Source organism: Pygocentrus nattereri, chromosome 20 (genome assembly GCF_015220715.1).
Source record: "Pygocentrus nattereri isolate fPygNat1 chromosome 20, fPygNat1.pri, whole genome shotgun sequence".
Lineage (NCBI taxonomy): Eukaryota > Metazoa > Chordata > Actinopteri > Characiformes > Serrasalmidae > Pygocentrus > Pygocentrus nattereri.
Window position 1 is genome coordinate 36018606 of NC_051230.1, and position 26485 is coordinate 36045090.

A 26485-nucleotide genomic window follows, 5' to 3' on the forward strand; every position below is an offset into this window, starting at 1 on the left:
TATTCGGGACATCAAGACTAAAGAGGACATTCACGTCTATTCAGTGATTGTCCAAGGTATGAATTTACTGGGACTTCTGTATTTTATTTTATGCAGATATGCTGATGGGTATAAAAGTTGATAAAGTTTGTTTATGAAGGGTAAAAATTCTTTAAACCTATATTATTCATACTGTATTCTGCCCTCACTTGAAAACCCTGCTTCTTCAGCAGATAGAGAACTTGTCCAAACACTCTTGAGGTTTAAAGGGATTTATTTGCTGTCACCACTCAGTGGAAGAGTGCGCCAGGAACTCAGTAAAACTAAACACAAAATGGTTCAAATGAACATACACTAGTGCAAATAGATCCTGCACAACTCAGCTGCCTTGCTCACGATGTTATGAACCTTTAGCATGATAGTATTGCGTCTGCTTACAGACGATGCTTGGATGAATGATTGTATGCAGGATGGAAGGAGATGCTCATCAGAACAGTAAGCTGTGCAATGCCATGTTCACACTGTGCTCTGCTGCCATTGAAGAAACAGGAAATTTCATGACCTAGTGGCAAGTAGTACTTGTAATTAGTAATTGTGCCACCTAGTGGCAAAAGGTAATATCAATACAATAAAAACACAACAGCAAAAAAAAAAAAAAAGCCAGAACACACTGGTTTAAACATCGGGTTTTACTCCCATTGCTGCTATTCAGCGTTGTTCTTGTGTGTGTGTGTGTGTGTGTGTGTGTGTGTGTGTGTGTCTTTAGATAATATCATATGTTATATTGATGTTCATATTTGTATGCTTATTTGTACAGTGTGTTATTTTCTCTTCCTGGTTCTGTATATTCTTTACCAGCATAATTCAAACATTTAAAAATAAGAACTGTAAATGCTAATAAGCCCCGGAAATAGTAACATACATTCAGTTCTGTACTGTAATACACTGTAAATAATAATGAGGAGATTAAAGCTGTGTGTGGTGTGTAGGAGCTCCACAGCAGACTGTGTGTAATAAATGATGATTAATCAGGTTTAATGTGGTCAGTGTGAGGGCAGTTCTGTACTGTAATACACTGTAAATAATAATGAGGAGATTAAAGCTGTGTGTGGTGTGTAGGAGCTCCACAGCAGACTGTGTGTAATAAATGATGATTAATCAGGTTTAATGTGGTCAGTGTGAGGGCAGTTCTGTACTGTAATACACTGTAAATAATAATGAGGAGATTAAAGCTGTGTGTGGTGTGTAGGAGCTCCACAGCAGACTGTGTGTAATAAATGATGATTAATCAGGTTTAATGTGGTCAGTGTGAGGGCAGTTCAGTACTGTAATACACTGTAAATAATAATGAGGAGATTAAAGCTGTGTGTGGTGTGTAGGAGCTCCACAGCAGACTGTGTGTAATAAATGATGATTAATCAGGTTTAATGTGGTCAGTGTGAGGGCAGTTCTGTACTGTAATACACTGTAAATAATAATGAGGAGATTAAAGCTGTGTGTGGTGTGTAGGAGCTCCACAGCAGACTGTGTGTAATAAATGATGATTAATCAGGTTTAATGTGGTCAGTGTGAGGGCAGTTCTGTACTGTAATACACTGTAAATAATAATGAGGAGATTAAAGCTGTGTGTGGTGTGTAGGAGCTCCACAGCAGACTGTGTGTAATAAATGATGATTAATCAGGTTTAATGTGGTCAGTGTGAGGGCAGTTCTGTACTGTAATACACTGTAAATAATAATGAGGAGATTAAAGCTGTGTGTGGTGTGTAGGAGCTCCACAGCAGACTGTGTGTAATAAATGATGATTAATCAGGTTTAATGTGGTCAGTGTGAGGGCAGTTCTGTACTGTAATACACTGTAAATAATAATGAGGAGATTAAAGCTGTGTGTGGTGTGTAGGAGCTCCACAGCAGACTGTGTGTAATAAATGATGATTAATCAGGTTTAATGTGGTCAGTGTGAGGGCAGTTCTGTACTGTAATACACTGTAAATAATAATGAGGAGATTAAAGCTGTGTGTGGTGTGTAGGAGCTCCACAGGCGTCTGTGTGTAATAAATGATGATTAATCAGGTTTAATGTGGTCAGTGTGAGGGCAGTTCTGTACTGTAATACACTGTAAATAATAATGAGGAGATTAAAGCTGTGTGTGGTGTGTAGGAGCTCCACAGCAGACTGTGTGTAATAAATGATGATTAATCAGGTTTAATGTGGTCAGTGTGAGGGCAGTTCTGTACTGTAATACACTGTAAATAATAATGAGGAGATTAAAGCTGTGTGTGGTGTGTAGGAGCTCCACAGCAGACTGTGTGTAATAAATGATGATTAATCAGGTTTAATGTGGTCAGTGTGAGGGCAGTTCTGTACTGTAATACACTGTAAATAATAATGAGGAGATTAAAGCTGTGTGTGGTGTGTAGGAGCTCCACAGCAGACTGTGTGTAATAAATGATGATTAATCAGGTTTAATGTGGTCAGTGTGAGGGCAGTTCTGTACTGTAATACACTGTAAATAATAATGAGGAGATTAAAGCTGTGTGTGGTGTGTAGGAGCTCCACAGCAGACTGTGTGTAATAAATGATGATTAATCAGGTTTAATGTGGTCAGTGTGAGGGCAGTTCTGTACTGTAATACACTGTAAATAATAATGAGGAGATTAAAGCTGTGTGTGGTGTGTAGGAGCTCCACAGCAGACTGTGTGTAATAAATGATGATTAATCAGGTTTAATGTGGTCAGTGTGAGGGCAGTTCTGTACTGTAATACACTGTAAATAATAATGAGGAGATTAAAGCTGTGTGTGGTGTGTAGGAGCTCCACAGCAGACTGTGTGTAATAAATGATGATTAATCAGGTTTAATGTGGTCAGTGTGAGGGCAGTTCTGTACTGTAATACACTGTAAATAATAATGAGGAGATTAAAGCTGTGTGTGGTGTGTAGGAGCTCCACAGCAGACTGTGTGTAATAAATGATGATTAATCAGGTTTAATGTGGTCAGTGTGAGGGCAGTTCTGTACTGTAATACACTGTAAATAATAATGAGGAGATTAAAGCTGTGTGTGGTGTGTAGGAGCTCCACAGCAGACTGTGTGTAATAAATGATGATTAATCAGGTTTAATGTGGTCAGTGTGAGGGCAGTTCTGTACTGTAATACACTGTAAATAATAATGAGGAGATTAAAGCTGTGTGTGGTGTGTAGGAGCTCCACAGCAGACTGTGTGTAATAAATGATGATTAATCAGGTTTAATGTGGTCAGTGTGAGGGCAGTTCTGTACTGTAATACACTGTAAATAATAATGAGGAGATTAAAGCTGTGTGTGGTGTGTAGGAGCTCCACAGCAGACTGTGTGTAATAAATGATGATTAATCAGGTTTAATGTGGTCAGTGTGAGGGCAGTTCTGTACTGTAATACACTGTAAATAATAATGAGGAGATTAAAGCTGTGTGTGGTGTGTAGGAGCTCCACAGCAGACTGTGTGTAATAAATGATGATTAATCAGGTTTAATGTGGTCAGTGTGAGGGCAGCTTCTGTACTGTAATACACTGTAAATAATAATGAGGAGATTAAAGCTGTGTGTGGTGTGTAGGAGCTCCACAGCAGACTGTGTGTAATAAATGATGATTAATCAGGTTTAATGTGGTCAGTGTGAGGGCAGTTCTGTACTGTAATACACTGTAAATAATAATGAGGAGATTAAAGCTGTGTGTGGTGTGTAGGAGCTCCACAGCAGACTGTGTGTAATAAATGATGATTAATCAGGTTTAATGTGGTCAGTGTGAGGGCAGTTCTGTACTGTAATACACTGTAAATAATAATGAGGAGATTAAAGCTGTGTGTGGTGTGTAGGAGCTCCACAGCAGACTGTGTGTAATAAATGATGATTAATCAGGTTTAATGTGGTCAGTGTGAGGGCAGTTCTGTACTGTAATACACTGTAAATAATAATGAGGAGATTAAAGCTGTGTGTGGTGTGTAGGAGCTCCACAGCAGACTGTGTGTAATAAATGATGATTAATCAGGTTTAATGTGGTCAGTGTGAGGGCAGTTCTGTACTGTAATACACTGTAAATAATAATGAGGAGATTAAAGCTGTGTGTGGTGTGTAGGAGCTCCACAGCAGACTGTGTGTAATAAATGATGATTAATCAGGTTTAATGTGGTCAGTGTGAGGGCAGTTCTGTACTGTAATACACTGTAAATAATAATGAGGAGATTAAAGCTGTGTGTGGTGTGTAGGAGCTCCACAGCAGACTGTGTGTAATAAATGATGATTAATCAGGTTTAATGTGGTCAGTGTGAGGGCAGTTCTGTACTGTAATACACTGTAAATAATAATGAGGAGATTAAAGCTGTGTGTGGTGTGTAGGAGCTCCACAGCAGACTGTGTGTAATAAATGATGATTAATCAGGTTTAATGTGGTCAGTGTGAGGGCAGTTCTGTACTGTAATACACTGTAAATAATAATGAGGAGATTAAAGCTGTGTGTGGTGTGTAGGAGCTCCACAGCAGACTGTGTGTAATAAATGATGATTAATCAGGTTTAATGTGGTCAGTGTGAGGGCAGTTCTGTACTGTAATACACTGTAAATAATAATGAGGAGATTAAAGCTGTGTGTGGTGTGTTGTGTAGGAGCTCCACAGGCGTCTGTTCCAGGGTGGGCGACTGCTCTGATACTTCTCACAGTGGCTGCGGTGGTGATTCTGGTGTTGGTGTTGGTGTTTTTTATGCGGAGCCACAATCAGAGCATCAGAAGTATAAAGTCAGAACAGCTCCTCAAGAGGTCTGTGTAGATGGTTGAAATTCACCCTTTCCCTCGTTATGCATGTCTCTCTCTCTTTCTCTCTCCTGAAATCTGGATGAATGTTCTGCAGAGTGTGATCAGCATCAGATTACAGGTTTCTGACTGTGTGATGTTGATTAAGTTTAACTGTTGATTCTTCAGTGAATTTTTTACAGTGCACACTAGGAAATATCAAGTGTTTGAAAATCTGAAAATCATTTCCTGACCTCTTTCTCTCATTACTTTAATTACAGGGAGCAGATTAACTGCATAGAAAAGACCCTCACAGACAGACTTGCTTTTCTGGAGAGCACTGTGTGAGTACACCGAGCACACTCAGCATCTTTATTGGAGCTTTGAACCTTCAGCGTGAATCCTGAGTTGAGCTTCAGAGATATCAGGCTAGACGATCCACAAAGATTCAATGGTTCAGAACAGAGGAATCAAACTGGGCTCCTTCCAGACCACAGCTCTGCAGAGTTTAGTGTTCCTCCTCATTAAACCATTAAACACACCTGATCCACCTGCTCAGCTCATCAACAAGTGCTTCTTCAGCTGAATTCAGAGAGCGAGAAGATGGAAAACACTGATCTCTGCAGAGCTGAGAACCTGAAGAATCCAGTTTACAGAACATCTTCTCTCTTTGACACAAAGCTCTACAACGTGTATGAGGAGCTTCACCACCACAACTACAATCAAATCCTAAACCCCAAATCCTGTAATACAGACAAAGACCGAGCTTAACATGAGCTTAAACATTAGCACAGGACTAAGATCAGGACTGAAATCTGGCTGAATGTTCTGCAGAGTGTGATCAGCATCAGATTACAGGTTTCTGACTGTGTGATGTTGATTAAGTTTAACTGTTGATTCTTCAGTGAATTTTTTACAGTGCACACTAGGAAATATCAAGTGTTCATTTCCTGACTTCTTTCTCTCGGTCCTTTAATTACAGGAAGCAGAACAGTGAGCAGAACAGTGAGCAGATTAACTGCATAGAAAAGACCCTCAAAGAGAAACTTGCTTCTTTGGAGAGGACTGTGTGAGTACACCGAGCACACTCAGCGTCTTTATTGGTGCTTTGAACGTTCAGAGTGAATCCTGAGTTGAGCTTCAGTGATTTCAGGCTAGACGATTCACAAAAGGTTCAGTGGTTCAGAACAGAGATATCAAACTGGGCTCCTTCCAGACCACAGCTCTGCAGAGCTTAGCGTTCCTCCTTATTGAACACACCTGAGCAGCTCATTAACAAGTTCTTCATCAACGGGATTCAGAGAGTTAGAAGATGGAAAACACTGATCTCTGCAGAGCTGAGAACCTTAAGGAATCCAGTTTATAGATCATCTTCTCTCTTTGACATAAAGCTCTACAACATGTATGAGGAGCTTCATCACCACAACTACAATCAAATCCTAAACCCCAAATTCTGTAATACAGATAAAGACAGAGCTGAACATGAGCTTAAACATTAGCACAGGACTAAGATCAGGACTGAAATCTGGATGAATGTTCTGCAGAGTGTGATCAGCATCAGATTACAGGTTTCTGACTGTGTGATGTTGATTAAGTTTAACTGTTGATTCTTCAGTGAATTTTTTACAGTGCACACTAGAAAATATCAAGTGTTGAAAATGTGAAAATCATTTCCTGACCTCTTTCTCTCATTACTTTAATTACAGGGGGCAGATTAACTTCATAGAACAGACCCTCACAGACAGACTTGCTTTTCTGGAGAGCACTGGGTGAGTACACCGAGAACACTCAGCGTCTTTATTGGAGCATTGAACATTCAGAGTGAATCCTGAGTTGAGCTTCAGAAACGATTCACAAAGATTCAATGGTTCAGATCAGAGGAATCAAACTGGGCTCCTTCCAGACCACAGCTCTGCAGAGTTTAGTGTTCCTCCTCATTAAAGACACCTGATCCACCTGCTCAGCTCATCAACAAGTCCTACTTCAGCTGAATTCAGAGAGCTTAATCAGAAGGATGAGTACTCTGAAAGACCCTGACCCCCAATGTTAAGTAGGGTGGAGGGTCTGTGATGTTGAGGGGCTGTTTTTCCTCCATTTTCCTTAAGAACCTTGTTAGAGAACACAGCATCAAGGACTCCATGGAATACCAGAAGATTCTGAATCAAACTCTACCTGCTTGGATCAAGAACCTAAAAATAAGTCGTCATTTGATCCTCCAGAAGAACAATAATTAAAAACATATGTCCAACACAAAAAAGGTTTACTGAACTCAAAATGAAGCTTCTGCCCTGAACATCTCAGTCCCCAGATCTAAACCCCATAGAAAACCTGTGAGCTGAGCTAAAGAGAGAGAGGGGCTAGGACCCTGGAAGATCTGGAGAGACTCTGAAATGAGGACTGGTCTCAAATTCCCTGCTCTGGGTTCTCCCACCTTAGAAGATGATGATGTAGGAGAATAAGTGCTGTTTCATTTGCTAAGCATTGGATGCAGGGCTGTGAATAATTATGACATGTAGTTTGTTTGAAAAACTGCTTCTTGATGGATTTACCTACTTCATTTAAAGTGCCCTGACAGTCTGTGGCGGCACACTGAATTAAGAGCTAGAGCAGGAGTCGCATCCCGAAATGTTAATAAGAGTCATTTTGTCCTTTCAGTAAAAATCAAACCACCTTGGGAACCACAACATTTTGAGTCCATTTTACTATCTTGGCTGCTCATGTGTCTCAGTACGTGCTAATGTTCTACTGTAGGCTAAAAATACAATACAAACGAAAACACAGACTCACTTTGCTCTGCTTTAGGCTTCAGCTCAGCTACAGCTGCTTTTCTCACATCTCCAGCTGGAAACTTTTCCACAACAGTAGATCAGTTTCTTGTAAAATGTCTCTCAATGTTCTACTTTTTACGAGGCTGAAGTCAGTTTCTCGCTCTCCAGCTCCTTATTCATATTTTTCTGTTCCACCTTAAATGGTGCCTGAGGCGCCAGAGTGTAAACTGCTGCACCGTTTAAGGTGGAACAGGACAATTTGAAGGAGAAGCTGGAGAACAAGAAACTGACTTCAGCTTCACAAGTTTTTTAACTGTTTGACAGTTTATTGTTGCAGATTAAACACATCAGGAAACCAGCTAGAGGGTTTATAAATGTAAATAAGTCCATTCGTCTCCAAATTATTGACGTTCATTTGAAATCTCTATCTTTGCCTTTTCGTTAGCTGCTAGCTTGGTGAACTAGCAGTTATTTGCTACAATATCTCAGGCGTTTAAGATCATTTATTGTTAAAACTGTGTTTGAACGATCAGCCGAGCTTTATTTTACTGCAAATGAGGATTATTTTATTTTACCTAGAAATTTAACTCTGATGTGAAGCCACACCAGGCCAGTAAAGCAGCAACAGGTCTCCGACCCCTGCGCTAGTGTATGGAAGCACTGTGGACCATATTACGTTTCCACCCATTTTCCACCTGGTTGTAGTTGCTGCCAACCAGAGGACCATCGATCAAGCGATGTCAAAACTTTCACCTAACTCAAGTAAGGCAGCGAACAGTAAGGCAGTGAATAGTAAGGCAGTGAATATTAGGCAGTGAATAGTAAGGCAGCGAATAGTAAGGCAGTGAATAGTAAGGCAGCGAATAGTAAGGCAGTGAATAGTAAGGCAGTGAATAGTAAGGCAGTGAATAGTAAGGCAGCGAATAGTAAGGCAGTGAATAGTAAGGCAGCGAATAGTAAGGCAGTGAATAGTAAGGCAGTGAATAGTAAGGCAGTGAATAGTAAGGCAGCGAATAGTAAGGCAGTGAATAGTAAGGCAGCGAATAGTAAGGCAGCGAATAGTAAGGCAGTGAATAGTAAGGCAGCGAATAGTAAGGCAGTGAATAGTAAGGCAGTGAATAGTAAGGCAGCGAATAGTAAGGCAGTGAATAGTAAGGCAGCGAATAGTAAGGCAGCGAATAGTAAGGCAGTGAATAGTAAGGCAGTGAATAGTAAGGCAGTGAATAGTAAGGCAGCGAATAGTAAGGCAGTGAATAGTAAGGCAGTGAATAGTAAGGCAGTGAATAGTAAGGCAGCGAATAGTAAGGCAGCGAATAGTAAGGCAGTGAATAGTAAGGCAGTGAATAGTAAGGCAGCGAATAGTAAGGCAGTGAATAGTAAGGCAGTGAATAGTAAGGCAGCGAATAGTAAGGCAGTGAATAGTAAGGCAGCGAATAGTAAGGCAGCGAATAGTAAGGCAGTGAATAGTAAGGCAGCGAATATTAAGGCAGCTGCCCACAGAATGGAACACACTCAAAGACAGAGCTCAACATGAGGTTAAACATTAGCACAGGACTAAGATCAGGACTGAGATCTGGATGAATGTTCTGCAGAGTGTGATCAGCATCAGATTACAGGTTTCTGACTGTGTGATGTGATTAAGGTTTTTTTTTTTTTGAATACTTTATTTTAGCTTATTTTGGTTGTATAATCAGTTCAAACAAACAAAAAAAATGTACATATCAGACAATCTAACCAACCCCCTCCTATCAAGCACATTAAAAAAAATAAAAATAAAATAATAAACCAACAGAATGCTATGATAATAATAATAAAAATAACAACAACAGTGACAGTAACATGTGCAGTAGCAGCATTGAAGAAGAGAAAGAGGAAAAAAAAAAAAAAAACGTCTTACATTTTCTTACATTTACTTACATTTGTGGTCTTACATTTACTTAAAATAACTGATTATTGGATTCCAAATATGGTTAATGTACTTCTGTGCACTTGGTCCACGGCTACATAAATGCTCCATAGAGGCAAAATGAAGCATCTCAGCTAGCCAATACTTGAACGATGGAGCTGAAGGCAATTTCTAATTTAAAAGGAGCAGCTTCTTAGCCACAATCATAGCAGCCATCACCACCTGTTGTATCTTGTAAGGGAAGGTGAATGATAATGCAGAACACCCGCATATTACCATTATTTGATCAAAGTCTAATTTTATTTCAAGGATTTTGGAAAGCCAATCAAAAATTCTTGACCAAAAGGTCTGCAACACAGGGCAGGTTATAAACAGATGAGTCCTCAATTTTGCATCTTTCACAAAGAGGTGAGATGGATTCAAAAATCTTATGTAATTTGGTCCTGGAGTAATGCAGCCGGTGAAGCCCCTTAAACTGAATCAGCCTGAGAATTTACAGAGCAGCATAATACCCGAGACAAGCTCTCCACCCACACCTCTTCTGTAATTTCGCTACCAGGTAGAAAAAAATGTTTACACATAATTGGGGTATAAACTGAAGTTAGTGGTGCATTAGTAAAGCATTTAATCTGGTTTAAGATCTTAAGTGAGTTTTTAATAATGAAATTGTTATTTATTAATGTATTGCTAGGTGACGCCTTAGAAAACAGAAAGACCGGTAAGGATGTCTTTGTAACTGATCCGGCCTCATATTTAACCCACAGTGGTGTAGAATCCAAAATGAGTCCCTCACGTGATCCCAGTGGCCAAAAGGAAATTGCTCTGGCGTTTGCAGCCCAGTAATAGTGTTTAAAGTTGGGCAGGCCTAGTCCACCATCGACTGAAGCTTTCTGTAAATGAATTTTGGAAATACGTGGGGTCTTCTGAGCCCAGACAAAGGATGAGACAATTGCATCCAGTTGTTGAAAAAAAGAGTTTGGGAGAAAAATAGGAAGATTTTGAAAAATATATAAAATTCTTGGGAGTGTAATCATTTTAACTGCATTTATTCTACCAATCAAAGACAAGGGGAGCAATTTCCACCTTTCAACGTCTGTTCTTAACTTTTCTAACGCAGCTTGAAAGTTTAGCCTAAATATTGTTTTTGGATCCCAGGAAATCTGAAGCCCAAGATAAGTTAAATGTTCCCTGGCCACCTTAAAGGGAAAAGAGGCCAAAGATTTGGATCAAAATTTTGAGAGAGTGGCATCAATTCGCTTTTATTCCAGTTAATTGTGTATCCTGACAGCTGACCAAATAATTTTAGATATTCCAGGAGACAGGGGATAGAAGATACAGGATCTGAGATGCATAGGAGCAGATCATCTGCATTAAGAATGACTAGAGCCTCCAAATCTCCCATTTTAATACCACAAATATTTGGATGTTTCCGTATTCCCACTGCAAGAGGCTCTAATGCAATATTGAAAGAAGTGGGGAGAGGGGATCCCTTGTCGAACACCACGCTGAAGTGAAAAAGGAGTTGAATGGTCAGCATTGGTTAAAATGGAAGATGATGGATGCAAATATATGGCCTTAACCAAATCAATAAAAAAGTCCCCAAATCCAAATCTCCTCAATGTATAAAGCATATAGGGCCATTCCACTTGGTCAAAGGCTTTTTGTGCATCAAGTGAAACAACAGCCGCAGTGGAATTGCTTTTTTGTGCCACATGCATGGCATTAAGAAGCAAACGCACATTACAAAAGGAAAATCTACCAGGAATAACCCTGTCTGATCAGGGTGAATGATCTCTGATATGTGTTTAGCTAATCGATTGGCCATTATCTTAGGTATTATTTTTGATCAAAATTAAGCAGGGCAATGGGTCTATATGAGGCGGGGTCTGTATCATCCTTCCCCTTTTTCAGCAAAAGACATATGTTGGCATGATATAAGGAATCAGGGAATTGTTTGTTTACAATAGATTCGTCATACATTCTCAGCAGAAACGGGCAGAGCTTGGAAGAAAAAAAATGTATAGAATTCACAGCCAAAACCTTCTGGCCCAGCTGCTTTACCAGAAGGGAAGCTTTTATGGCCTCAAGGATCTCAGACTGAGTAACAGGGGAATCCAGTGACTCTCTAGCTGAGTCAGAGAGTCTCGGCAAGGCAAGAAGAGTCCAGATCAGATTCTGAAGCCGAGAATTTGGCAGAGTACAATTCTGTGTAAAATCTCTAAATCTATTATTGATCTCCTTATGATCCGTAATTAAATCCCCTGATCTTGACTGAATCCTATGAATGACTTGTTTCGCACGAATTCCTCTAAGCTGCCTTGCAAAAGTCCCTCTGGTTTGTCTCCTAACTCGAACTGTTTCCTCTTAAGTTTAAGTAAAAGGTGTTCAACTCTCTGTCTGAGAATAGTATTATATTCATACCTACGTTGTAAAATTTTATTATAATCTGAAATTGAAAGGGAAGACTTATATTTCTGTTCTGTTATTTTTAGCATATTCTCAATTTCGAACAAGTCTCTGATTCATTTCTTTTTTCTTTGAGGATTCGAATGCCAAAATATAGCCACGTACAACAACTTTGAGCGTTTCCCAGAGAGTGGAGTCTGATACATCGGCTGTGTCGTTTAAATTCTGCAAATTCTGCAAACTTTACCTTCATGTAATTGACAAAGGCAGGATCTGATAAAAGATTAGGATTAAATTGCCATGCATACGCTGGTTTGGAGACAATGTTCTGAAGCTCACATGTAATTTGGGCTGTGATCGGATATTAATATATTATGATATTTAACATTGCAAACTTTGGATACTAACTCAGAGACACAAGGAAGTAATCAATCCTTGTATAAGACTTATGTACATGTGAGTAATATGAAAAGTCCCTGCCAGTTGGATGACATAGCCTCCAGATATCCACCATGTTCCCTGCTTTGAGTAGATTATTAAGAGTTTGTACTGTGGCCAACGTGGGTGGAGTCTTAGTAGAGAGTCTATCCAGATATGGATCTAAATAGCAGTTGAAATCACCCCCCATAATAATATTCTCACTCAAGGCAAGTGGAAAAAAATCAGGACAATCAAAACTAGGGCCATAGATATTAATCAGTGTGAGAGGAAATAAATTAATATGGCCAGATACAATAATGTATCGGCCCTGTGGATCTGCTATCATCTTCTCAGATGAAATGGGATATTTTTTTTAAAAAGAATAGCCACACCCTAGCTTTTGAAGAAAATGAGGCCTGGAATACCTGGGATATCCAACGTGCTCTAAACGTAGATTGCTGGGTGGGACTAATATGCGTTTCTTGCAAAAAATGATATCAGCTTTCAACATCTTCAGATGCGAGAAAACCGACCCCTTTTGATTGGATGACCCATTCCTCTAACATTCCATGAGGCTAAGGTGATGCCAGAAGTACAAGTATTAATCCTAGATGACATATGACTCATAGTGCACAGGAGTACCTTATCTGAAGAGACCAAAGAAACTGCAAGAAAGGAAAAACTGACAACTAGAAAAAAAATAGAAACATACAACTAAAAAAGAAAAAAACCCACCCCTCAGTCCCAAACCGTGATGTTGATTAAGTTTCACTGTTGATTCTTCAGTGAATTTTTTACAGTGCACACTAGGAAATATCAAGTGTTGAAAATGTGAAATTCATTTCCTGACCTCTTTCTCTCATTACTTTAATTACAGGAGGCAGAACAGTGACCAGACTGGGCGCAAAGAACAGACCCTCACAGACAGACTTGCTTCTCTGGAGAGGACTGTGTGAGTACACCGAGCACACTCAGCGTCTTTATTGGAGCTTTGAACATTGAGAATGAATCCTGAGTTGAGCTTCAGTGATTTCAGGCTATGCGATTCACAAAGATTCAATGGTTCAGATCAGAGAATCAAACTGGGCTCCTTCCTTTTGCTGAATTAGCTTAATCTCATACTGAAAAAATGAAAAAAAAATTCAGCCTTTAACTGAAGTAAATTTATTCTGAGAAAAAAATCAAGAAATAATTATTTTTAACAAAACCACATGTGCCACGATTACTGGCACCGTGAAAACTCACATAAACAGAATATAAATGAAATACATGTGAAAGACAGGAGAACACGGAGTTTAAACAAGGGAAAACATGTTGACCTTCATAAGTCAGAGAATGGATGTAGAAAAACAGCTGCAAACTCGACTGAATGAGAACCCAAGTGTCTTCTGTCCCCACACACAGTGAGGTGGATGGTAAGAGAGGACAAAGAAGCCCAAGGACAGTTACAAACAGCAGTATCTTTGGGTCACCAGGTCTCCAAAACTACCATCAGACACCACCTCCATGCCAACAGATTATCTGGAAGGCATGCCAGGAAAAAGTCTTTTCTGTCATCTAATCACAAACGTAAGACCCTGGAGTTTGATAAGCGCAACAAGGTCTGTGATTGGAACCGGGTTCTATGGTCAGATGAAATGAAAACTGAATTTAGGTAACAAACACTCAAGGTGGTTTGGCATAATGAGAAGGATGAGTACTCTGAAAGACCCTGACCCCCAATGTTAAGTAGGGTGGAGGGTCTGTGATGTTGAGGGGCTGTTTTTTCTCCATGGTCTTAAGAACCTTGTTAGAGAACACAGCATCAAGGACTCCATGAAATACCAGAAGATTCTGAATCAAACTCTACCTGCTTGGATCAAGAACCTAAAAATAAGTCATCATTTAATCCTCCAGAAAAACAATAATAAAAACATATGTCCAACACAAAAAGGTTTACTGAACTCAAAATGAAGCTTCTGCCCTGAACATCTCAGTCCCCAGATCTAAACCCCATAGAAAACCTGTAGGCTGAGCTAAAGAGAGAGAGGGGCTAGGACCCTGGAAGATCTGGAGAGACTCTGAAATGAGGACTGGTCTCAAATTCCCTGCTCTGGGTTCTCCCACCTTAGAAGATGATGATGTAGGAGAATAAGTGCTGTTTCATTTGCTAAGCATTGAATGCAGGGCTGTGAATAATTATGACATGTAGTTTGTTTGAAAAACTGCTTCTTGATGGATTTACCTACTTCATTTAAAGTGCCCTGACAGTCTGTGGCGGCACACTGAATTAAGAGCTAGAGCAGGAGTCGCATCCCGAAATGTTAATAAGAGTCATTTTGTCCTTTCAGTAAAAATCAAACCACCTTGGGAACCACAACATTTTGAGTCCATTTTACTATCTTGGCTGTTCATGTGTCTCAGTACGTGCTAATGTTCTACTGTAGGCTAAAAAATACAATACAAACGAAAACACAGACTCACTTTGCTCTGCTTTAAGCTTCAGCTCAGCTACAGCTGCTTTTCTCACATCTCCAGCTGGAAACTTTTCCACAACAGTAGAACAGTTTCTTGTAAAATGTCTCTCAATGTTCTACTTTTTACGAGGCTGAAGTCAGGTTCTCGCTCTCCAGCTCCTTATTCATATTTTTCTGTTCCACCTTAAATGGTGCCTGAGGCACCAGAGTGTAAACTGCTGCCCCGTTTAAGGTGGAACAGGACAATTTGAAGGAGAAGCTGGAGAACAAGAAACTGACTTCAGTTTCACAAGTTTTTTAACTGTTTGACAGTTTATTGTTGCAGATTAAACACATCAGGAAACCAGCTAGAGGTTTATAAATGTAAATAAGTCCATTCGTCTCCAATTATTGACGTTCATTTGAAATCTCTATCTTTGCCTTTTCGTTAGCTGCTAGCTAGGTGAACTAGCAGTTATTTGCTACAATATCTCAGGCGTTTAAGATCATTTATTGTTAAAACTGTGTTTGAACGATCAGCCGAGCTTTATTTTACTGCAAATGAGGATTATTTTATTTTACCTAGAAATTTAACTCTGATGTGAAGCCACACCAGGCCAGTAAAACAGCAACAGGTCTCCGACCCCTGCGCTAGTGTATGGAAGCACTGTGGAGCATATTACGTTTCCACCCATTTTCCACCTGGTTGTAGTTGCTGCCAACCAGAGGGACCATCGATCAAGCGATGTCAAAACTTTCACCTAACTCGGAAAAGACGAAGTGAACTACAAACTCTATCACAACTTTTATTGCCAAGGATTTACAAGGATTTATTCCCGAGGATCTGGCCTCTACAAGGAGACCAAAACTGAAGTTATGAAATCACTGACTGAACGGGTAGAATAGCAGTAATCTGCTGCGTGGTCTTCCACTACCACAGGATCTTATTTCACCGTAACAGCGCATTTCATCACAGATGAAATTCAGGCTTTGCAGAGTTAGTGTTCGTCCTTATTAAACATACCTGATCCACCTGATCAGCTCATTAACAAGTTCTTCATCAACGGGATTCAGAGAGCTAGAAGATGGACAACACTAGAACAAGGTACAAGGAGTTTCAACACAACCACAATCAATGTATGATGGCTCTGAATCACCGGTGCTGAATATGATGCCTAATAAGGTTCCTTTACAGTTAAAATGCTGCCTTAGAAGGCAGTGAATAAGTAAGGCAGTGAATAGTAAGGCAGTGAATAGTAAGGCAGCGAATAGTAAGGCAGTGAATAGTAAGGCAGTGAATAGTAAGGCAGCGAATAGTAAGGCATTGAATAGTAAGGCAGCGAATAGTAAGGCAGCGAAATAGTAAGGCAGCGAATAGTAAGGCAGCGAATAGTAAGGCAGCGAATTAGTAAGGCAGCGAATAGTAAGGCAGCGAATAGTAAGGCAGCGAATAGTAAGGCAGCGAATAGTAAGGCAACGAAATAGTAAGGCAGCGAATAGTAAGGCAGCGAATAGTAAGGCAGCGAATAGTAAGGCAGCGAATAGTAAGGCAGCGAATAGTACGGCAGCGAATAGTAAGGCAGCGAATAGTAAGGTAGCGAATAGTAAGGCAGCGAATAGTAAGGCAGCGAATAGTAAGGCAGCGAATAGAAGGCATTGAATAGTAAGGCAGCGAATAGTAAGGCAGCGAATAGTAAGGCAGCGAATAGTAAGGCAGCGAATAGTAAGGCACCGAATAGTAAGGCAGTGAATAGTAAGTAAGGCAGCGAATAGTAAGGCAGCGAATAGTAAGGCAGCGAATAGTAAGGCATCGAACAGTAAGGCAGTGAATAGTAAGGCAGCGAATAGTAAGGCAGCGAATAGTAGGCAGTGAATAGTAAGGCAGTGAATAGTAAGGCAGCGAATAGTAAGGCAGTGAATAGTAAGGCAGCGAATAGTAAGGCAGCGAATAGTAAGGCAGCGAATAGTAAGGCAGCGAATAGTAAGGCAACGAATAGTAAGGCAGTGAATAGTAAGGCAGTGAATAGTAAGGCAGTGAATAGTAAGGCAGCGAATAGTAAGGCAATGAATAGTAAGGCAGCGAATAGTAAGGCAGCGAACAGTAAGGCAGCGAATAGTAAGGCAGCGAATAGTAAGGCAGCGAATAGTAAGGCAGTGAATAGTAAGGCAGCGAATAGTAAGGCAGCGAATAGTAAGGCAGCGAATAGTAAGGCAGCGAATAGTAAGGCAGTGAATAGTAAGGCAGCGAATAGTAAGGCAGCGAATAGTAAGGCAGCGAATAGTAAGGCAGCGAATAGTAAGGCAGCGAATAGTAAGGCAGTGAATAGTAAGGCAGCGAATAGTAAGGCAGCGAATAGTAAGACAGCGAATAGTAAGGCAGCGAATAGTAAGGCAGCGAATAGTAAGGCTGTGAATAGTAAGGCAGCGAATAGTAAGGCTGTGAATAGTAAGGCAGTGAATAGTAAGGCAGTGAATAGTAAGGCAGCGAATAGTAAGGCAGTGAATAGTAAGGCAGCGAATAGTAAGGCAGTGAATAGTAAGGCAGCGAATAGTAAGGCAGCGAATAGTAAGGCAGTGAATAGTAAGGCAGTGAATAGTAAGGCAGCTGCCCACAGAATGGAACACACTCAAAGACAGAGCTCAACATGAGGTTAAACATTAGCACAGGACTAAGATCAGGACTGAAATCTGGATGAATGTTCTGCAGAGTGTGATCAGCATCAGATTACAGGTTTCTGACTGTGTGATGTTGATTAAGTTTTTTTTTTTTTTAATACTTTATTTTAGCTTATTTTGGTTGTATAATCAGTTCAAACAAACAAAAAAAATGTACATATCAGACAATCTAACCCAACCCCCTCCTATCAAGCACATTAAAAAAAATAAAAATAAAAATAATAAAACCAACAGAATGATATGATAATAATAATAAAAATAACAACAACAGTGACAGTAACATGTGCAGTAGCAGCATTGAAGAAGAGAAAGAGGAAAAAAAAAAAAAACATCTTACATTTTCTTACATTTACTTACATTTGTGGTCTTACATTTACTTCAAATAACTGATTATTGGATTCCAAATATGGTTAATGTACTTCTGTGCACTTGGTCCACGGCTACATAAATGCTCCATAGAGGCAAAATGAAGCATCTCAGCTAGCCAATGCTTGAACGATGGAGCTGAAGGCGATTTCCAATTTAAAAGGAGCAGCTTCTTAGCCACAATCATAACAGCCATCACCACCTGTTGTATCTTGTAAGGGAAGGTGAATGATAATGCAGAACACCCGCATATTACCATTATGGGATCAAAGTCTAATTTTATTTCAAGGATTTTGGAAAGCCAATCAAAAATTCTTGACCAAAAGGTCTGCAACACAGGGCAGGTTATAAACATATGAGTCAAAGAGCCCTCCTCAATTTTGCATCTTTCACAAAGAGGTGAGATGGATTCAAAAATCTTATGTAATTTGGTCCTGGAGTAATGCAGCTGGTGAAGCCCCTTAAACTGAATCAGCCTGTATTCGAGAATTTACAGAGCAGCATAATACCCGAGACAAGCTCTCCACCCACACCTCTTCTGTAATTTCGCTACCAATCTCTCTCGCCCAAGCCTCTCTAAATTTAGTTGTGTCTGGAGCAGATCTCAAAACTGTAATAAAATGTGAAATCAATTGTTTAGATGTGGGATCTGTGTGTAAAAAACCAAATAATGTGTGATCACTTGGCTTTGATTCAAAATGAGAAATATTTTGTCTTACGTAATGCCGAAGCTGTAAATAACGGAAAAAATGTATATGAGAAAGGTTAAATTTATCTTTGAATTGACTAAATGAAATAAAGGTCCCATCTACATATAAGTTCTCTATAGTTCTTAGTCCTTTGCTTTCCATCTTAGCAGGTAGAAAAAAATGTTTACACATAATTGGGGTATAAACTGAAGTTAGTGGTGCATTAGTAAAGCATTTAATCTGGTTTAAGATCTTAAGTGAGTTTTTAATAATGAAATTGTTATTTATTAAAGTATTGCTAGGTGACACCTTAGAAAACAGAAAAACCGGTAAGGATGTCTTTGTAACTGATCCGGCCTCATATTTAACCCACAGTGGTGTAGAATCCAAAATGAGTCCCTCACGTGATCCCAGTTACCAGAAGGAAATTGCTCTGGCGTTCGCAGCCCAGTAATAGTGTTTAAAGTTGGGCAGGCCTAGTCCACCATCGACTGAAGCTTTCTGTAAATGAATTTTGGAAATACGTGGGGTCTTCTGAGCCCAGACAAAGGATGAGACAATTGCATCCAGTTGTTGAAAAAAAGAGTTTGGGAGAAAAATAGGAAGATTTTGAAAAATATATAAAATTCTTGGGAGTGTAATCATTTTAACTGCATTTATTCTACCAATCAAAGACAAGGGGAGCAATTTCCACCTTTCAACGTCTGTTCTTAACTTTTCTAACGCACCTTGAAAGTTTAGCCTAAATATTGTTTTTGGATCCCAGGAAATCTGAAGCCCAAGATAAGTTAAATGTTCCCTGGCCACCTTGAAGGGAAAGGAGGCCAAAAGTTTTGGATCAAAATTTTGAGAGAGTGGCATCAATTCGCTTTTATTCCAGTTAATTGTGTATCCTGACAGCTGACCAAATAATTTTAGATATTCCAGGAGACAGGGGATAGAAGATACAGGATCTGAGATGCATAGGAGCAGATCATCTGCATTAAGAATGACTAGAGCCTCCAAATCTCCCATTTTAATACCACAAATATCTGGATGTTTCCGTATTCCCACTGCAAGAGGCTCTAGTGCAATATTGAAAAGAAGTGGGGAGAGGGGATCCCCTTGTCGAACACCACGCTGAAGTGAAAAAGAAGTTGAATGGTCAGCATTGGTTAAAATAGAAGATGATGGATGCAAATATATGGCCTTAACCAAATCAATAAAAAAGTCCCCAAATCCAAATCTCCTCAATGTATAAAGCATGTAGGGCCATTCCACTTGGTCAAAGGCTTTTTGTGCATCAAGTGAAACAACAGCCGCAGTGGAATTGCTTTTTTGTGCCACATGCATGGCATTAAGAAGCAAACGCACATTACAAAAGGAAAATCTACCAGGAATAAACCCTGTCTGATCAGGGTGAATGATCTCTGATATGTGTTTAGCTAATCGATTGGCCATTATCTTAGATATTATTTTTTGATCAAAATTAAGCAGGGCAATGGGTCTATATGAGGCGGGGTCTGTATCATCCTTCCCCTTTTTCAGCAAAAGACATATGTTGGCAAGATATAAGGAATCAGGGAATTGTTTGTTTACAATAGATTCGTCATACATTCTCAGCAGAAACGGGCAGAGCTTGGAAGAAAAAAATGTATAGAATTCACAGCCAAAACCATCTGGCCCAGCTGCTTTACCAGAAGGGAAGCTTTTAATGGCCTCAAGGATCTCAGACTGAGTAACAGGGGAATCCAGTGACTCTCTAGCTGAGTCAGAGAGTCTCGGCAAGGCAAGATCTTTAAAGAAAGAGTCCAGATCAGATTCTGAAGCCGAGAATTTGGCAGAGTACAATTCTGTGTAAAATCTCTAAATCTATTATTGATCTCCTTATGATCCGTAATTAAATCCCCTGATCTTGACTGAATCCTATGAATGACTTGTTTCGCACGAATTCCTCTAAGCTGCCTTGCCAAAAGTCCCTCTGGTTTGTCTCCTAACTCGAACTGTTTCCTCTTAAGTTTAAGTAAAAGGTGTTCAACTCTCTGTCTGAGAATAGTATTATATTCATACCTACGTTGTAAAATTTTATTATAATCTGAAATTGAAAGGGAAGACTTATATTTCTGTTCTGTTATTTTTAGCATATTCTCAATTTCGACAAGTCTCCGATTCATTTCTTTTTTCTTTGAGGATTCGAATGCCAAAATATAGCCACGTACAACAACTTTGAGCGTTTCCCAGAGAGTGGAGTCTGATACATCGGCTGTGTCGTTAAATTCTGCAAATTCTGCAAACTTTACCTTCGTGTAATTGACAAAGGCAGGATCTGATAAAAGATTAGGATTAAATTGCCATGCATACGCTGGTTTGGAGACAATGTTCTGAAGCTCACATGTAATTGGGCTGTGATCGGATATTAATATATTATGATATTTAACATTGCAAACTTTGGATACTAACTCAGAAGACACAAGGAAGTAATCAATCCTTGTATAAGACTTATGTACATGCGAGTAATATGAAAAGTCCCTGCCAGTTGGATGACATAGCCTCCAGATATCCACCATGTTCCCTGCTTTGAGTAGATTATTAAGAGTTTGTACTGTGGCCAACGTGGGTGGAGTCTTGGTAGAGAGTCTATCCAGATATGGATCTAAATAGCAGTTGAAATCACCCCCCATAATAATATTCTCACTCAAGGCAAGTGGAAAAAAATCAGGACAATCAAAACTAGGGCCATAGATATTAATCAGTGTGAGAGGAAATGAATTAATATGTCCAGATACAATAATGTATCGGCCCTGTGGATCTGCTATCATCTTCTCAAGATGAAATGGGATATTTTTTTTAAAAAGAATAGCCACACCCCTAGCTTTTGAAGAAAATGAGGCCTGGAATACCTGGGATATCCAACGTGCTCTAAACGTAGATTGCTGGGTGGGACTAATATGCGTTTCTTGCAAAAAAATTATATCAGCTTTCAACATCTTCAGATGCGAGAAAACCCGACCCCTTTTGATTGGATGACCCATTCCTCTAACATTCCATGAGGCTAAGGTGATGCCAGAAGTGCAAGTATTAATCCTAGATGACATCTGACTCATAGTGCACAGGAGTAACCTTATCTGAAGAGACCAAAGAAACTGCAAGAAAAGGAAAACTGACAACTAGAAAAAAAATAGAAACATACAACTAAAAAAGAAAAAACCCACCCCTCAGTCCCAAACCGTGATGTTGATTAAGTTTAACTGTTGATTCTTCAGTGAATTTTTTACAGTGCACACTAGGAAATATCAAGTGTTGAAAATGTGAAATTCATTTCCTGACCTCTTTCTCTCATTACTTTAATTACAGGGGGCAGAACAGTGACCAGACTGGGCGCAAAGAAAAGACCCTCACAGACAGACTTGCTTCTCTGGAGAGCACTGTGTGAGTACACCGAGCACACTCAGCGTCTTTATTGGAGCTTTGAACGTTCAGAGTGAATCCTGAATTGAGCTTCAGTGATTTCAGGCTATGCGATACAAAAAGATTCAATGGTTCAGATCAGAGAATCAAACTGGGTTCCTTCTTTTTGCTGAATTAGCTTAATCTCATACTGAAAAAATGAAAAAAAAAATTCAGCCTTTAACTGAAGTAAATTTATTCTGAGAAAAAAATCAAGAAATAATTATTTTTAACAAAACCACATGCGCCACGATTACTGGCACCCGTGAAAACTCACATAAACAGAATGTAAATGAAACACTTCTTCTCTTTGTATTTTACATTTTAAAGTTAATCAGAGAGTCTAGAAACTTCCACGCAGTCATCTTCAACTTCCTGTGTCAGTGGGGTACATGGGGTGACACAGGTGACACTAAAAATAAGTCATCATTTAATCCTCCAGAAGAACAATAATCAAAAACATATGTCCAACACAAAAAAGGTTTACTGAACTCAAAATGAAGCTTCTGCCCTGAACATCTAAGTCCCCAGATCTAAACCCCATAGAAAACCTGTGAGCTGAGCTAAAGAGAGAGAGGGGCTAGGACCCTGGAAGATCTGGAGAGACTCTGTAATGAGGACTGCTCTCAAATTCCCTGCTCTGGGTTCTCCCACCTTAGAAGATGATGATGTAGGAGAATAAGTGCTGTTTCATTTGCTAAGCATTGAATGCAGGGCTGTGAATAATTATGACATGTAGTTTGTTTGAAAAACTGCTTCTTGATGGATTTACCTACTTCATTTAAAGTGCCCTGACAGTCTGTGGCGGCAAACTGAATTAAGAGCTAGAGCAGGAGTCGCATCCCGAAATGTTAATAAGAGTCATTTTGTCCTTTCAGTAAAAATCAAACCACCTTGGGAACCACAACATTTTGAGTCCATTTTACTATCTTGGCTGTTCATGTGTCTCAGTACGTGCTAATGTTCTACTGTAGGCTAAAACATACAATACAAACGAAAACTCAGACTCACTTTGCTCTGCTTTAAGCTTCAGCTCAGCTACAGCTGCTTTTCTCACATCTCCAGCTGGAAACTTTTCCACAACAGTAGAACAGTTTCTTGTAAAATGTCTCTCAATGTTCTACTTTTTACGAGGCTGAAGTCAGTTTCTCGCTCTCCAGCTTCTTACTCATATTTTTCTTTTCCACCTTAAATGGTGCCTGAGGCACCAGAGTGTAAACTGCTGCACCGTTTAAGGTGGAACAGGACAATTTGAAGGAGAAGCTGGAGAACAAGAAACTGACTTCAGTTTCACAAGTTTTTTAACTGTTTGACAGTTTATTGTTGCAGATTAAACACATCAGGAAACCAGCTAGAGGGTTTATAAATGTAAATAAGTCCATTCGTCTCCAAATTATTGACGTTCATTTGAAATCTCTATCTTTGCCTTTTCGTTAGCTGCTAGCTAGGTGAACTAGCAGTTATTTGCTACAATATCTCAGGCGTTTAAGATCATTTATTGTTAAAACTGTGTTTGAACGATCAGCCGAGCTTTATTTTACTGCAAATGAGGATTATTTTATTTTACCTAGAAATTTAACTCTGATGTGAAGCCACACCAGGCCAGTAAAGCAGCAACAGGTCTCCGACCCCTGCGCTAGTGTATGGAAGCACTGTGGAGCATATTACGTTTCCACCCATTTTCCACCTGGTTGTAGTTGCTGCCAACCAGAGGACCATCGATCAAGCGATGTCAAAACTTTCACCCAACTCGGAAAAGACGAAGTGAACTACAAACTCTATCACAACTTTTATTGCCAAGGATTTACAAGGATTTATTCCCGAGGATCTGGCCTCTACAAGGAGACCAAAACTGAAGTTATGACATCACTGACTGAACGGGTAGAATAGCAGTAATCTGCTGCGTGGTCTTCCACTACCACAGGGTCTTATTTCACCGTAACAGCGCATTTCATCACAGAAGAAATTCAGGCTTTGCAGAGTTTAGTGTTCGTCCTTATTAAACATACCTGATCCTCCTGATCAGCTCATTAACAAGTTCTTCATCAGCTGAATTCACAGAGCTAGAAGATGGACAACACTAGAACAAGGTACAAGGAGTTTCAACACAACCACAATCAATGTATGATGGCTCTGAATCACCGTGCTGAATATGATGCCTAATAAGGTTCCTTTACAGTTAAAATGCTGCCTTAGAAGGCAGTGAATAGTAAGGCAGCGAATAGTAAGGCAGTGAATAGTAAGGCAGCGAATAGTAAGGCAGCGAATAGTAAGGCAGCGAATAGTAAGGCAGCGAATAGTAAGGCAGTGAATAGTAAGGCAGTGAATAGTAAGGCAGTGAATAGTAAGGCAGCGAATAGTAAGGCAGCGAATAGTAAGGCAGTGAATAGTAAGGCAGCGAATAGTAAGGCAGCTGCCCACAGAATGGAACACACTCAAAGACAGAGCTCAACATGAGCTTAAACATTAGCACAGGACTAAGATCAGGACTGAAATCTGGATGAATGTTCTGCAGAGTGTGATCAGCATCAGATTACAGGTTTCTGACTGTGTGATGCTGATTAAGTTTAACTGTTGATTCTTCAGTGAATTTTTTACAGTGCACACTAGAAAATATCAAGTGTTTGAAAATGTGAAATTAATTTCCTGACCTCTTTCTCTCGGTCCTTTAATTGCAGTGTCCAGAATTGTGACCAGATTAAGAATGGGATAGGATAGGAATGTGTAAATAATCTGTTAAATAGAGGAATAATAGGCATGTAAACACCTGAATCCATTAACTTTCCAATAGGAATGTGTAAATAATCTGTTAAATAGAGGAATAATAGGCATGTAAACACCTGAATCCAATAACTTTCCAATAGGAATGTGTAAATAATCTGTTAAATAGAAGAATAATATGCATGTAAACGCCTGAATCCAATAACTTTCCAATAGGAATGTGTAAATAATCTGTTAAATAGAGGAATAATAGGCATAAGGCAGCGAATAGTAAGGCAGCGAATAGTAAGGCAGTGAATAGTAAGGCAGTGAATAGTAAGGCAGCGAATAGTAAGGCAGTGAATAGTAAGGCAGCGAATAGTAAGGCAGTGAATAGTAAGGCAGTGAATAGTAAGGCAGTGAATAGTAAGGCAGCTGCCCACAGAATGGAACACACTCAAAGACAGAGCTCAACATGAGGTTAAACATTAGCACAGGACTAAGATCAGGACTGAGATCTGGATGAATGTTCTGCAGAGTGTGATCAGCATCAGATTACAGGTTTCTGACTGTGTGATGCTGATTAAGTTTAACTGTTGATTCTTCAGTGAATTTTTTACAGTGCACACTAGAAAATATCAAGTGTTTGAAAATGTGAAATTAATTTCCTGACCTCTTTCTCTCGGTCCTTTAATTGCAGTGTCCAGAATTGTGACCAGATTAAGAATGGGATAGGATAGGAATGTGTAAATAATCTGTTAAATAGAGGAATAATAGGCATGTAAACACCTGAATCCATTAACTTTCCAATAGGAATGTGTAAATAATCTGTTAAATAGAGGAATAATAGGCATGTAAACACCTGAATCCAATAACTTTCCAATAGGAATGTGTAAATAATCTGTTAAATAGAAGAATAATATGCATGTAAACGCCTGAATCCAATAACTTTCCAATAGGAATGTGTAAATAATCTGTTAAATAGAGGAATAATAGGCATAAGGCAGCGAATAGTAAGGCAGCGAATAGTAAGGCAGTGAATAGTAAGGCAGTGAATAGTAAGGCAGCGAATAGTAAGGCAGTGAATAGTAAGGCAGCGAATAGTAAGGCAGTGAATAGTAAGGCAGTGAATAGTAAGGCAGTGAATAGTAAGGCAGCTGCCCACAGAATGGAACACACTCAAAGACAGAGCTCAACATGAGGTTAAACATTAGCACAGGACTAAGATCAGGATTGAAATCTGGATGAATGTTCTGCAGACTGTGATCAGCATCAGATTACAGGTTTCTGACTGTGTGATGTTGATTAAGTTTAACTGTTGATTCTTCAGTGAATTTTTTACAGTGCACACTAGGAAATATCAAGTGTTGAAAATGTGAAATTCATTTCCTGACCTCTTTCTCTCGGTCCTTTAATTGCAGTGTCCAGAATCGTGACCAGATTAAGAGCACAGAAGATACCCTCAAAAAGAGACTTGATTCTATGGAGAAGACTGGGTGAGTACACCGACACACGCACAGCGCCTTTACTGCTGCTTTGTCTGATCCACTCAGACTAGCGCAACACACACTAAAACACCACCACCACGTCAGCAGCTACGTTGACATGCAACCTAATAATCCGACTAATAGCTCAATCGGAATAGAATATGTCCATGTAAACACCTCAGTAGGAACAATCTGTGTCATTGAGGCCATTCGGAATACAATTTCTATCCGACTGAACGAGGAGGGTAATCCTGTAAATAATCTGTTAAATAGAGGAATAATAGGCATGTAAACGCCTGAATCCAATAACTTTCCAATAGGAATGTGTAAATAATCTGTTAAATAGAGGAATAATAGGCATGTAAACACCTGAATCCAATAACTTTCCAATAGGAATGTGTAAATAATCTGTTAAATAGAGGAATAATAGGCATGTAAACGCCTGAATCCAATAACTTTCCAATAGGA

At 39.5% G+C, this 26485-nt stretch overlaps 1 protein-coding gene across 8 annotated transcripts in view; it reads left to right on the forward strand.

Moving 5' to 3' along the window:
* LOC108416057 (uncharacterized protein MCAP_0864-like) overlaps positions 1-26485 on the forward strand; it is a 184725-nt gene that overhangs the window by 103885 nt on the left and 54355 nt on the right. For 7 of the 8 annotated variants that reach the window (XM_037531574.1, XM_037531576.1, XM_037531577.1 and 4 more), the window contains one exon: positions 25952-26026. In XM_037531574.1, coding sequence (XP_037387471.1) covers positions 25952-26026 — 75 coding nt within the window. Of the gene's footprint in view, positions 1-21737; positions 21813-25951; positions 26027-26485 lie in introns of all 8 variants that reach the window. The other variant, XM_037531581.1, reaches the window with a different exon arrangement.